General features: G+C 45.6%; 1 protein-coding gene across 15 annotated transcripts in view; it reads left to right on the top strand.

Moving 5' to 3' along the window:
• The window catches only part of LOC129017995 (uncharacterized), a 257,780-nt gene extending 250,549 nt beyond the window's left edge, over positions 1-7,231 (top strand). For 9 of the 15 annotated variants that reach the window (XR_010124753.1, XR_010124752.1, XR_010124756.1 and 6 more), the window contains one exon: positions 5,476-7,231. Coding sequence is in view for 3 of the 15 variants with exons in the window: in XM_063656950.1 (XP_063513020.1) it covers positions 5,476-5,948 (473 nt within the window). In the remaining 12 variants the exon portion in view is untranslated. The remainder of the gene's footprint in view (positions 1-5,475) is intronic. The other 6 variants (XR_010124755.1, XR_010124757.1, XR_010124754.1 and 3 more) reach the window with 1 other exon arrangement.
• The last annotated feature ends 7,938 nt before the right edge of the window (positions 7,232-15,169 follow it).

Here is a 15,169-nt window from a genome sequence, read left to right on the forward strand (position 1 = left end):
CAGAAGCTATAATCTCATCCAAATTTTCTCATTTGTGCCCTAAATACATTTTTTTTGAACTTTGTAATCCAGGATCCAATCCAGGAGTTCCCATTGCATTAATTGTCATGTCTCTTAAGCTCCTTCAACTTCAAACAGTTCCTCTGTTTTGCCCTATTTTTCATAACCTTAAGAGTTTTAAAGAGCATAAGCATTTATTAAGGATATGTTCACCTTTTTCCATCTGATGTGTTTCCACATCCAGACTTAGGTCATGTATCTTTCACAAGAAAACCACAGAAATACTGCTGTGGTCTCCTAGGACATCACAGCAGGAGGCACATGATCAAGTTTGTGCCAGATTTCTCCACCACAAAGTCATCATTCTTCCAACTGTAATTGAGAAGTATTTCATATGAAGATATTAATTACACATACACATTAATGTATACTTATATGTAAAATATATACAAAATATTATTTCAATGTCTAACCAATATAGAAGTTATTAATTAGATATGTTTAATTTTATTTCCTACTAAGTCTTCAAAATCTGGTGTGTGTTTTACCCTGACAGCACATCTCAGTCCAGCCTAGCCACATTTCAAGTGCTCGATATTCACATGTCTGTGGCTACCATATTTGTCAGGGCAGCACTAAGCACTAAAGAACTTCTTCCTAGGAGAAGTTCTAAGCTTTCAAAATGTTTGGCAAATACATTTTATAAAATTCTTCAGAATCCATAAATAGGCAATTACACATTCAGTAAGCCATAGAATCCAACATGACATTAAAAATGAATCCCTCAACAAAAAAGAAGGTAGGCAAAATTTTCTTCAGACCAAATGGACAAATCGATTATGATTACCTAACATGCCCATTATTACTTATTAACATCCTTCATTAATACCCCCAAACCCCATCAACAGGTAAATGAATAAATGCATTCAAGCCTATCTGAACAATGTCCCAATTTCTTACCATTCTTACTTCTTTTGCAAGCAGAAAAGACTCAGTATTAGCAAAGACTATTCAGATAGTTTGTTCTTATGCCAGTAGTTGTAATTTCCTGGAGGTCTATGTGATATCAATTATGTACTTCAATACCTCTCACAAGTACTTTTCCTGTTTGGCCATTTTCTGCAGTATATCCATGCTCCCATTTTCTCTATTCTTCTATTTCTATCCTAGACTTTTCTTTCATCCTATAATTCTTTATCCGAAAAATATTAATTTAAGGATAACATCACAAAATAGTGTATTTCTTCAGATGATACTTCAAATTGATACCTAATATACAGAAATGACTATCATGGACATAACCCACAACATGTGAAATGTATGGCTCATTCTACTGACATTATAAAGGAAATTTAATGACAACTGAATTTCTAGTCATTTTCCACCCAACCAGTTGCTTATAAAATGGCAAGGAATTGTAGGTATGTACAGAGTGGCTATTTTTTGGTGGGGTGTTCAGCAACTCTCCTCTTGAGAGCCCCCCTTTTCTTTGAGGACCATTTCAATGAGCACCAACTGGGCCTGACCCAACCTACCAGCCCCAGCCCTAGAGGTGATCATGATGCCCAGCTCTGGCAAAAGACTCTACCCTTGGATCATAGCAACTGTTTCAGTACTTTTTTTTTTGGAATCATCAGGAAGGACTCTTGCTTTTTCTACCACTGTGGTCTATGAGGACAAAGTAAAGTGGGTTATTTGTCACACTATCTCTTGCTACAGAGAGAGAAGAGAGTCATCTTCAGAAGGAAAAAATGAGGCTAAAACAAAAGGAAAAGTGTCGAGAGAAAGAAGGAGAACATTTCTTGACGATTTTATATAAGCCTCTGGGTCCAGCTATGCATGACAGCGACTTGGGTTAAAGCTCTGTCACTTATAGGACCATTGACTTAAATATAAAATAAAGTATTGAAAGCTTTGAACTTTTAGATGAAAATACAGAAAAAAAATCTTTGTAATATTCAATTAATCAAAAATGTCTTAGATGAAGCCCCAAAAACCAAATGCACAAGAACAATTAATAAATTGGACCCCATCAATATTAAGAGCATCTGCTGTTTGAAAGATAGTGTTATGAGAACAAAAAGAAAACTCAAGGGGAAAATACTGGCAAGTCTCATATCTAATAAGGGATTTGAATCCAGAGTACATAAAGAAACTATTAAAATTTAATAATGAGAAAATAAGCAAAGAAAAAAACAAAAAAGGAAGAAGCAAAAAAAAATGTGAACATACACTTTACCAAATATATACAGATGGCATGTAAGTACATAAAGAGATACTACATATTATTAGGCATTATGGAACCACAATAAAATACTATTGTACACACATGAAAATGTCTAAAATTTTAAAAGAAGGCCCATACAAAGTATTGGCAAGAGTGTGGAATTCTTATATACTGCTGATAAAAATATAAAATGGTTCAACCATTTTGACAAACATTTTGATGGTCTATTAAAACTAAACCTAAACCTATTAGCTATTACACTCCTAATATTTACTCAAAGTTATAAGAACTTGTGTATATGAATGTTCATTGCAAATGTATTTGTGTAAGTTCCAAACTGGAAGCAATGCAAAAACCCACCAACAGGCAAACGGATATATAAGTTGCGACCGATCTGCACAATAGAATACTACTCAGTAATAAGATTAATGACCCATTGATGCCTGCAATATAGCTGAATCTCAAAATAATTATGTTGTGTGAAAGATGCCAGACCCCTCCAAAAAGGGGTCCATACTACACTTCATTTATATAAATGTCTAGACAAGGCAAACTCTTTTATAGTGACAGATTGGTGATTGTCAGGGAGAGTGGTAAGTAGGAAGATACAGAAAGTTTGGGATTATAAAAGGGCAAGGGGAAACTTTTATGAGTGCTGGATATGTTCATTATTTTTATTTTGGTGATGGATTTGCAAGTACATATAAAAAATAACACGCAATGGAAGTAGAAACAGTATTTTTGTTTCTTTCTTAAAAAAGCACAATTGACTTACTAATGCGATGTGTGTGCCTGTTGGGCACAAAGCACAACTTTTCAAATCTTAAAATCGGACTGGATCTCAACCACTGGACCTTATTCCTATTGCACACTGACTTTAGCACAATACTTCCTTTCAACGCGGTAATTAACAACACCCACCTTAAAGGTAAAGAAATGCACTTCTAACTACTTTTGAAACTATGAACTGCCTCAGGCTAGTAGTTCTTAAGGTCTGCAGCAAATGTTGCTTTGTTTCCCTCAAAAATATACAGCCTGGGCAACATGGCAAAACCCCGTCTCTACTAAAATTACCAAACTTAGCCAGGCATGGTGGTGCTTGCCTGTTGTCCCATCTACTCAGGGAGGCAGAGGCTGCAGTGAGCCTAGACCTCACCACTCCACTCCAGCCTGGGGGACAGAGTGAGACCCCCATCTCAAACACACACACACACATACACATACTCACACGCTATCCGCTGCTGCCCCTGTCAGTTAAACACAGCATCTTAGAGCACCTCAGCACACAGTGTGAGAGAAGTGGTCCTAAACACTTCAATTAAAAGTGAAACATCTCTGGCTGGATTTTTAGAATATTCACTTTTTAATGTTTTATATTATATTTAATTTTTATGTTTTAATTAATTTATCTGAATACAATAATCCAGACATTTGGAAGTAAAACAATGGAAAACATGCCTGCAAACACTAATCAGCACAAAGCTCATGTTGCTATGTTATTATTGACAGTTTAGACTTAAGCCAAGAAATATTGCTAAGATAAAAAAGATTTTACGATGTCAGTCACCAGAAAAGTATGCCAATTTTAAATATGTCTAAATATAAAATATCCCTTCAAATTATTTACTACAGAAACTGATATAACTAAAAGAAACATGGACTAATCTACAATATAGATTTTAACATACCTTTCAATTACCGATGGAACCAACAGAAAAAAATCCATAAGAGAAAGGGGGATTTGATGAACACGATGAACAAACTTGACAGAAACTGACATATACAGAACGCGACACTCAACGACTACTGGATACACATCCTTTTCCAGTGCACGTATCATATTTACCAACATCGATTATATGTTGGAATTTAAAGGGACTCATCAGTCATGGCATTTTGCCTAAACTTGTCTGGCCTTCAACAGGGTTCAAATACAGTTAAATTCTTATTTCATCTAAAGAGTCCTATCGTTTTTTTGGAAATTTTACCGCAACAATCTAAGTTTGCATAACAACTGAACCCAGCCCTTGAAACTTGATGTTTATCCTAGCCAAAGGCAGATTAAACTGTCTAAGTAATAATGTCCTTCAAATTGTTGTCCCCTGCTCCAGTAACGGACTATAGCTCCAAGAAGCTAACAGACTGTTTGTCCTTCATGGTATACATTCTATGTTACATCAAAACACAGTATAAAGCCTTGAAATCAGCAGCAGAGAGAAAAAGATCAACAACCATCTAGCTGTGACCTCACTACATCGTAATTACGCTTTTAGCTGACTCCTTTACTTGATTCCTAACTGCTTATTTCTGGCAGGGTAGCACTAATCCCTGACCAAGCTGACCTTTTAAGAAGTGAGCAGAATGAAAAGACTCTACCACCAGTGATCAGTTTAACAAGCTGCAACACTGGTCAATGGCTGCAACTCTAGTCACTGGCTGCAACTCTAGTCACTGGCTGCAACTCATATTGTGGGTTTTAAGAGCTCAGAATTAACATGGAAATACTATTGACTCCAAAAGAAACCCAGAAATCTCTGGGAATCCAGCAAAGATAGAAAGGGTCCTCTCAATAGTCACCACTCACACTTTGCTTTGTTTTGGTAATTATTTTATTACATACGGAGAGTATCAAAAAAGTATGCCTTTTCCTCATTGTTAATGCTAACCCTAAAATGGTAAGGCTCTTGCAAGTTGAAACCCCCAGGCTCTCACTGGCCCTTCAACAGAAGGCAGTGAAGTCACCTGCAAGAGTGATCACCCAAAAGCTTCCAGGCTGGACAAGTTGGGACTCAGTTCTTTCAGTTCCCAAATTCACAGTTCTCTTGGGATATGGTTATTTATGGAGCTCCTGAAGATGAGAAATTCCACCCAGGAAATTCTGTTTATAAAAATTACTCACATCTAATTATCTCAGGAGACATTAACACAGCAATGTTGAAAATTTTCCATTAATTGTTAATCCATGGAGAAAAACTGGACAATTATTTTTTAAAATATGGAAAGCTTCATATAATACAAATTATACTACCACATGTGATTCAACTTCTATTCATTAATGCCAGAGAAGTTAATAATTACGAATTGCCAGTGGTTGAAAAAAAAAATCATTCATCATTGGAGAAGTGCAGAAGGTTTAAAAGAGATAAGAATTAGTTTTTGGCTTTGGGGCTTTTTACGCTTTCCAAAAGATTTTGCTCTTTTTTTGCTCATGGCTTTTTCTCTCTCTCTCTCTTTCTTTCTGATTTCAGTTTCTTTTGATTTCTCCTGCTTAGAAATGGTGAGAGAACTTTGGATGTGGAACGTGGAGGAGGAACACGAAGTGAGGATCTGCACTTGGGATGCTCAACACTGCGGATGCCCGGCAAAGGCACTGCCCGGTCCACCTCCCGGAGGGGTCTCTGTGCCTCAGTCGGCATCGCAGCTGATGGTGAAACTTTTGGTGTGGCAGAAGAGTGTCCACAAACTTTGGAAGGTATCCGCTGCATCCTCCATGGCAGTGTATGCCTGCCGAGGGCGATCTTCTCGGGGAGCGGAAAGTCTCGTTGGTGGGCCAGGGCTGGCTGGCTGGAGCCACTTGGGCGGCGCAGCCCTGGCGGAGGTTCAGGCGGCCCCGGTGTCGCAAGCGGCTGTGAGTGATGCCTCTTTGGGGCCGGAGGGGTCCCAGGAAGGCTGCAGACCAGGGCTGAACAGCGGGCAGCATGGTGGAAGCGATGGAAGGTGACGGGGTTCGCAGCGCCAGGGGGCCCAGCAGACCCCGAGCCCGGGCATCCCGCATCGCCAGCAGCACCGCGGGGAGGCCTGGCGCTGGTGACGCGGCGGCCACTGCACGAGGCCCACGACCCAGTCCCAGAGGCCAGCCCATCGTCAGCTAACATCAGGAACCCTGGGCCAGCTGAGGCCCGGGCCCCAGGGGCAAGACAAAGGGCAGAGGCTCCGCAGGCGGGGCCAAGAGCCGGCAGCGCAGGCCTGGCTCCACCGCCGCGGAGCTCGCAGGGCGCAGCAGGCACCGGGCAGCAACCAAGGCTTCCAGAGGAGGCTGTGCACCCCCGCAAAGGCTCCTGCCCGGCGTCCAGCCTCTCCGCGGGGACTCCACGTGCAACACCTCCTCATTGTCCTTGTCTAGGGCCGAGACAAGGTCCTCGCTCCCATGGCGCGACTCCGGGGGCGCAGGAGCCTAGGCTGAGCAGGTGGAGTAGGGTGAGCACCGCCAAGAACCCAACGAGAGTGGCGCCCCAGGGCGGCACAGGAGGCCGCATTTAACGTGTCAATCATCTCAAAGATTTTATGACATCTTCTTTTTTGACATCTTATAATATCTATAATGTTTATTATATCTTGTGATATAATTATTAACACCACTTCATTGTGATTATTATGATTATTTTTATACCAACAAATCTTCAATTATTAATATTCCCAGTTGCTAAAGAAAAATGAAAACGACTAGTTTTGAAAGCCTTACTTCTGCCAATGGAAGCACATTCCAGCATGTGGCCAATGCAATCCACTTTCCACCACTTTCAGAAGAAACCTTACTGCAAAATTATACTATCCTACCCTTATATACTTTGTGTGTGTGTACTTGTATGTATGTATATTATATATGTAATATATATATATATATAAAGTATGCCAGAGATGAACAAGTATTAGAAAATTAAATGCACACAGGTCATGTCAGTGCTATGTATAATGTGGTGTACTAAGTATAGATGTTCAACAGTGTGGAATCTAGGCTGGAACAAGACTTCTAGTCTTAAGCAATTCTTTCTAGGTTCAGTCTCTGGAAATAATGCTCTGTATCAAATGTGCGAGAAAATTAATGGGTTTTAAAGACTATTCTATGTCAACTATAACATTTCATTTGGGGATTTCTGTCCCTTATAATATCTACCTCATTTTGGATGGATTCCTTGAGGCCTGGTTTATTTTTCTTTTCCTTTCTACACATCGCTGCTTAGAGTGATGAATGGAGTTGTATTTTGAATAAAATAGCTAAGCATCCTTTTGTGAGCAAGGAGCATGATGGTACTTAGACCTACCATTTCTCGTTAAGGTGGTTACGGTTACGGTGGGGCTGGTGTGTTTACCTGGAGCCTGAATGTCCACTGGGACATGATACCCACTGGGATTTTTTTGTGTCAACCTGGTCTCTGATGTCCACCTGGGGATTGGGTATCCACCTAAGGCCTGACGTTTACCTGGAGCCAGATGTGCACCCGAGGCCTGATGTGTATCTGTGGCCTTATGTTCACCTGGGGACTGATGCACACCTGAAGCATAGGTTTTCACCTGGGGCCTGATATCCACCTGTAGTGTGGGTGTCAACCTTGGGGCTGATGTTCAGCTGGCGTCCACTGTCTACCTGGGGCCTGGTGTACACATGGGGCCTGGGCATCCACCTGAGACTTGATGTTTAATATGGCCTAGAGTTCTTTTGGGGCCTGTTGTACCCTGGAGCCTGGGCGTACACCTGGAGTCTGGTGTCCCAGCTGGACACCTGGGTCCCAGGTGATCTTCAGGCCCTAGGTGAAATCTCCAGGCTCTAAGTGGACAACCAGGCCCCAGGCTGATGTTTACTGGGGCCAGATGTCTACCAGGCCTCAGGTGAAAACTCCAGGCTCCAAGTGGACAACATGACCCCAGGTTCCAGGTAGACACTGGAATCCAAATCAACACCAGGCCCCAGATGGACACCCAGGCCTGTGGTGGACATCAGAATACAGAAGGTCATCTGGCTCGAGGTGGATATCAAGCCCCAAGTGGATACCTAGTCCCCAGGTGGATATCAGGCCCCACTTTGACACCAGTCCCTGGGTAGATACCTAGGCCTCAGGTGGATATCCAGTCTCTAGCTAAGCATCAGGCTCCAGGTGGACCCAGGCCCTAGCTGACTGGGGACTAGTGTTCATATGGGGCCACGTGTCCATCTGGGCCCTAGGTGTCAACTTGTAGCCTGATGTCAACCTGGGAGCTGGTGTTCACCAGAGGACTAAAGTCCTCCTGGTGCCTGATGTCCAACTTGGGACTTTGTGTCCACCTGGAGACTGATATGGACTTGGGACCAGATGTCCAACTGGAGCAAGATGTCCATCTGTAACCTAGAACTTCACCTAAGGCCTGATGTTCCCCAGGGCCTACAGGGCCTATGTATCTACCTAGGGACTTGTGTCCAGGTGGGGCCCGAGTTCCATATGGGGTCTGGAATTAACCTGGGACCTGATGTCCACCTGAGGCCTGGGTGTTCTTCTGGAGACTGATATCTATCTGGGGCCTGGGTGTCCTCCTGTGGTCTGATGTCCACTTGTAGGCTGGTGTCCACCTGGGGCCTGGCTGTCCACCTAGGTACCTGATGTATACCTGAAGTCCAGTATCTACCTGGGTACTGATGTCTACCAGGAAAGTGATATAAACCTGGGGCGTGATAGCCACCTGGGCCCTGAGTGTCCACATATGTTCTGATTTCCTACGGCTTGATTGTAGGGCCTGAGTGCCACCTAGGTCCTGATGTTCACCAGGAACCTAGGTATTCACTTGAGGCTTGATGTTCACCAGGGGCCTAATGTCCATGTGAGACCTGCTATTCACCTAGAGCCTGGGCATCCACCTGTGGCCTGATGTTCAGTTGGCGACTAGGAATTCCACTAAGGCTTGATGTCCACCGGGGGCATAGAGAACCACTTGTGGCCTAGTGTTTCCCTGAAGCTTAGGTGTCAACCCAGGGCATAATGTCTTCTTGGGGCCTGCTGTCCACCTGCAGACTGGTGTCTGCATAGGGCCTGGTATCCATCTGGGGTCTGGTGTCTGCATGGGGCCTAGTGTCTACCTGAAGACTGAGTATAGACCTCAGACCTGATGTATGCCTGGGGCCTATTTATCCACCTGGGGACTAGCATTCATCTGCAGCCTCATGTCCACTTAAGCCCTGGGTGTCAACCTGGTGTCTAATGGCCACCAGGGATCTGTGTACTCACTTGGAGCCTGGTGCTCCCATAGGGCCTAGGTATACACCTGGGGAATGATGTGCAGGTGGAGGTGGATGTCTTCCTGGGTGCTGGTGTTCACCTGGGGACAAGGGTCTCCCTGGGGACTGGTGTTTATCGGGAGCCTCATATGCACCTTGAAACTGCCCGTCTACCTAGGGCCTGATGTCCATGTTAAGGCTGGGTGTCCACCTGGGGCCTGGTTGTCCACTTGGGGCCTAATGTCCACCTAAGACCTAGTGTTCACCTAGGGCCTGGGTGTCCACCTGGAGCCTGATGTTCAGCTGGAGTTGCATCCACCCGAGACCTAGGTATCCACCCAGGGTCTGGTGTCGAACTGGGGCCTTATGTCTACCTGGGGACTAGATATCTACCCGAGGCTTGATGTCCACCTGGAGCCCGATATCCACCTCAGAGCTGGGTGTCCACCCAGGTTGTGGTATCCACCCTGAGCCTGGTGTCCACCTGGGTCCCAGTGCCCACCTGGAACCTGGGTATCACCATGGGACCTGGGTGTCCACTTGGAACGTGATGTGCACCTGGGACCTGAGTTTCCACCTAGGGCCTGATGACCACCTGAGACCCAGGTGTCCTCCTGGGGTCTGATGTCTATCTGAAGCCTAGGTAACCACCTAGGGCATGGTGTTACCTGTGCCTTGATTTCCACCTGAGCCTGGTGTACACCTGGGGCCTAGGTGTCTATCTGAGGCCTAATGTACACTTCAAGTCCAGTGTCCACTTGTGGCCTGATGTCAACTTGGAAGCTGATATCCACCTGGGGACTGATGTTCTCCTGGGGCCTGATATCCAACTGGGATCAGATGTTCACCTAAGGCCTAGAGTTAATCTGGGGCCTGATGGTCACCAGGGTCCCAGGTGTCCACCTAAGGCCTAGAGTTAATCTGGGGCCTGATGGTCACCAGGGTCCCAGGTGTCCATCTAGGGCCTAGTGTCCAACTAGGGCCTGATGTCCACCTGGAGTCTAGTATCCGCCTTGGCCCTGATGCTACTTGAGGCCTAGGTGTCTTCCTAGAACCTGAGTCCCCAATTAGGCCCTGATGTCCACATGAGGCCTGGTGTCCTTATAGGGCCTGATATCTACCTAAGGCCTGGGTATCCTCCTGCAGCCTGATGCTCACCTGTAGGCTGGTGTCCATATGGGGCCTGGGTGTCCACTTGTGAACTTGATGTACACCTGGACTCCAGTGTCCCCTTGGTTACTAATACATACCAGGAAAATGGTATATACCTGGGGCCTGATATACACCTGGAGGCTGTGTGTCCACTGGAGCCATGATGTCCACCTGGGACCTTGTGTTTACCTGGGGCCTATATCCACCCACTACCCAAAGTCAAGTTGGGAAAAGGGCCCAGCATAGGTTAGGAGCACAGAACAGGGACCTCATTCATAAGAAAATCTGCTGTAGAAAAGGTGCTCTAAGCTCTTAAAACAGCCTCTGCCTCAGGAAAGACTGTCCAGGGCATAGGAAGCCCACACACGGTGGGATGACAAGTTTGCATCTGGCACTGCTGGGAGCCGTGGGGGTCTCTGCCCTTTTAGCCACGTTGTCTCCTGCCTCTTAGGGTGGTGGGATTCTGGGCTCTGATTGCAGCAGGTGGATTCTCTTAGCTCTCCTCCCCTTTTAGCATTACTGTCTTCTCTAATAAACCTCTCACTTTGATCTGCCAGGCTGTCAAATGCTTTGATTGCCCTCTCTGTTTTGGTCCAATGGTTCATCAATCCAAATATTCACAATGGAAGGACAGATTTTAGTCTCTTCATACAGTGGGATATTTCACAGCTATTAAAACAAAATAAATGCTTGTATATTGATAGGCAAAGTCATCCCACGTCAATAACTTTTAAACACATTTTATGATCCCACATCTATATCTATACATAATGTTTGCCACTGCTTAAACAAAACAACATCTAAGCTTTAGACTCCAAATGGAATTACACGGGAGTCTTGATGTCTGTGTTCTGCAGTTCTGCCATGTTTGAAATTGTCAAATAAACATGGTGCCTTTCCGGTAGCCACTCAGAATTCCTCCTTTCTGTCCACAAAGCATTGTCACCATCCCTGTCCCATTTGCCCCAGCCCCGTGGAGCTTGCTGAGCTGGCACCATCATCTCTTGGAATAGACAAAGATATTGAGGACCAGAGAGGGGAAGCACCTTGTTGACATCCCACAGCTCTGAGTCAAAGTGGACTTGGACTCCCTTACTAGCTGTTTCCTAAAGTCCAGGGAGCCCTGGAGGCCCAGGAATGTAAGGGCTGGAGGCTGGCGCTTTCTGTCCTGAAGTAGGGGAGGTGGGGCTACAGCTCACGGCTTGAGTGCATTTCCTCTCAAGTACAATAAGGGCTGCTTTGTAAGATAAAAAACATAAATGGCTGCCTGCAAATTTGTCAGGTAATGTGTTTGTCTCCCCTATGGGACTGTAAACTTGGTATAAGCAGAGACCTGTCTGAATCACCCTAGTGTCCCCAGCAGCAGGCCAGAGCCTGACATATAAAATGACTGACTTCATTGAATACTAACACCTTCTAGGTGCCAGGTACTGCTCCAGATGCTGGAATCTGCAGTGAATAAGTTACCCAGAATCCCTGCCCCTGTGTAGCCCTCATGTAGTAGAGCAGAACAGATGATGAATAAGTAAGCATGCAGGGTGTGGGATGGGTGGGAGAGCTGCATTGTGGAATCGGGCAGTGTGCAAAGTGGACACTCAGGAAAGAACCTGAGGGTTGAGCTGTGGATATGATGGAGAAAAGTCTCCCCTAACATGAGTGCAGACACTCCAGCTACAATCAAGCGGAGGTGGAGAAGGAAGCACAGAGGCAAGCAGCTGGGGAGATGTGGGGGTGGGATCCAGGGAAGGTTGTCTCTTTATTGCATCTATTTTCAAATTGAAATAGGAAGCAAGGAAGCAGGTGTAAGGAAGGCTGGGGAAGGTTTTAGAGGTTTAAGGAGGAAGGAGAAGGCACGATACTGTTGCTTGGGGACAGGGCAGCACTTCCAGAGCTGGGTGCCTGGGCTCCAGGGCAAGTCACTTCATCTCTTCCTGTGCCAGGATCTCCTCAGCTGTGAAATGGTGATTATTATAGAACAGATTCATAGAGTTTTATGATAATTAAATCAGTTGGTATTCATAACATGCTTAGATTATATATATTTTTATTAAGACAACAAATAAAGAAGTCTGGCATACTTATGGACTCAGGAAATGAGTGAGTTTGTAGGACATCATCCAGGGCCCCCTGGAGGTTTGGGCTTAATGATTAAATGAGAGCAAAATGCATGTGTGTTTCTCTCTGGCTGTACTCAGCCACCTGAGTGCAGGAGCAGAGGGAGCGGGTGGCTGGTTTTCAGCAGAGTGCAGTTTTGCCCTGGGAGTACAATAAATTGTAGGGCAAGAGAGTGGAGAGTGTTAGAGAGGGTGGATGACAGGCTAGACCATATAGTCTCAGCTGGGAGGAGGGGAAATTTACAAGAAAGTGAGTGAGACACAAAAGTGAAAATTTGGAGTCATTGAAGTGTGTTGGAGTTGGGAGGCAGTGGGAAAAAGGAAAGTGGTGGTCAAAAAAAGGGTGTTTGAAATTGAGGGTCTGGAGTAGCTACAGTTTCTGCAGTGACAAGGACATGAATATACAGGTAGGAGTGTGTGCCTCAGGGAGGGTGGAGACAAAGTTTCTAGGGGTGGAGGGACCAAGAGCCAGAGCATGAAGAGGACTCTCTATGCGCATGTTGACATCACCTCAGCAGGAGAAAGTGCCCATGAACTGGGAGATAAGTCTTCATTGCATAGGGATGTCGTCCTGGGTGCAATCTGAGGGCAAGAGCTTCAATACTGATTCCCTTCGTGTGTCACCGTGTCCTTGGGTAATTTTTCTTTGGGCGAACGTCACAGAGTGTGCTTACACACACCTCAATATTGTACACCTAGGCTCTATGGCACAGCCTACTGCTCTCAGGCTGCACACCTGGGCACAGGTTACTGCAGTGAATACTGTTGGCAGTTGTAGCACAATGGTCAGTACTTGTGCATCCAAACATATCATGAAAAGTACAGTAAAAACATAGTATTGCACTATATAAAAATATAGTGTGGTACCTAGACATGGTGCACTGGTCTAGGACACTTACCATGAATGAAACGTGCAGGGCTGGAAGCTTCTCTGGGTGAGTCAGTGAGTGGTGAGTGCAGGTGAAGTCGTAGGGCATGACTGTGTACTACTGTAGATTTTATAAACACCGGACACTTAGGCTACACTACCAGATATATATTTCTTTTTCTACAGAATTATAAATCTTTTTAAATAAATATATTTTTAAAGTAACTGTGCCATAATGTTACAATTGTTATGTCACTGGGCTAGGCAGTAGGTGTCTTTCGGCTCCATTATAGTTTCATGGGTCCACCACTGCACATGCGGCCTGGGTTGATGGAAACATCATTTCGTGGCACATGAATGTATTTTTATGGGAGAGAAGGATGATGAGCTGAAAGAGGGAGGCAATGAGAAGCAAGGAGGACCTATCTTGCTCAGGCCCAGGGAAGAGCTGCAGCAGAGGACAGCAAGGCAGCAGTGTCTTCAGGGGATCGGGCCTCTTACTCACAGCAAGGAAGAAAAGGAAGAGTTCCCTGAGGCTGCTGAAAACCAGGGGGCTGCTGGTGCTGGAGCAGGATTTTGAGGAGATGCAAAAGGGTTTCAGCAAGGGAGGGAGGGAGGAAGGAACTGGGGAGTGAGGGTCAGCCCAAGATAACCAGGCCTGTCCCAGGAATCTTCTGGCCACTCAGAAGCAGTGGTCATGCCCAGCTGAGCCCGCGAAGGGCACCCAGTGCCCAGCATGAGAACCTGGGCTGCCTACTGCCCAGCCCTGACACAGCCCAGCCATTGCTGGCACCTGCTGTAGCCCCTAAGATGGATCAGCCTGGCCTGGTCCTCAACAGCCTGCGCTGAGGCAGGTAAAAACACAGGCACCTGTGATAAGAGGCAGGCAGAGGCCAGTCACATAGTAGTGGCAGATCAGGTGCTGCAGGAGCCCAGTCTGATGGGCACTGAATCCAGGCAGGCTTTCTAGAGTCAGTGACTCAGGATTTGTGTTCCAGTTGTGATGTTGGCACATCCAGGAAGCAGCTCATGGTCCAGCTGGGCACATTGGGACTGGAGGCTGTTTTTTTGTTTTTGTTTTTGTTTTTGAGACAGAGTCTCACTCTGTCTCCAGGCTGGAGTGCAGTGGCATGATCTAAGCTCACTGGAGGAGGCTGGTTTTTAATGAGTCTTGTGGCCAAGGCAAGGGTCATGACCAGGGTCCAGCCTCAGTAATGCATTCACCCCTTCATCCTGGGGCACTGCTGCAGGCCCACATCACCAGCCTACATTTGCTCCCCTCCTGCCCTCTCTTCCCAGGAAGCCCCTCACCTGTCACTTCATGAAGAATATGGAAGCCAAGGAGGTGTTCTTCAGACATTCCTCTCCACCCAGGCGCTTCCTCCCTCCCTGCCAGCTTCAAAGGAATTCATGTCCAGAGAGACCCTCCCCAGTTGTCCCACCTTTCCATCAGCCTCTTCCAGGAACTGTCCTCTGACATCTCTCTGTCTAGGTCTCCCTGTCACTCTTGTGCACACCAAGACTGTTCTCCCTTTTCCTGTCAGCCACTGAGTCCACTCACATATCTTCTGCTTCCCAAAATTAAAATTACAAACCAAAACAGAAAAAGCTTCCATGACCTTACACATTGTGGACACCTGGCTACAGCAGTGAATGACACAGACAAAGTCCCTTTCCTCATGTAGACCTCATGCTGGTAGAGTGAAACAGGTAATAAATAAACTAGTCAAATGTTCAGCATGTGAGTTGGTGATGAGAGCATGGTGCTTCATGCCTGTAATCCTAGTGCTTTGGGAGGCCAAGATGTGAAGATGGTTGAGGTCAGGAATTTGAGACCAGTCTGG

The sequence above is a fragment of the Pongo pygmaeus genome, chromosome 19 (assembly GCF_028885625.2).
Source record: "Pongo pygmaeus isolate AG05252 chromosome 19, NHGRI_mPonPyg2-v2.0_pri, whole genome shotgun sequence".
Lineage (NCBI taxonomy): Eukaryota > Metazoa > Chordata > Mammalia > Primates > Hominidae > Pongo > Pongo pygmaeus.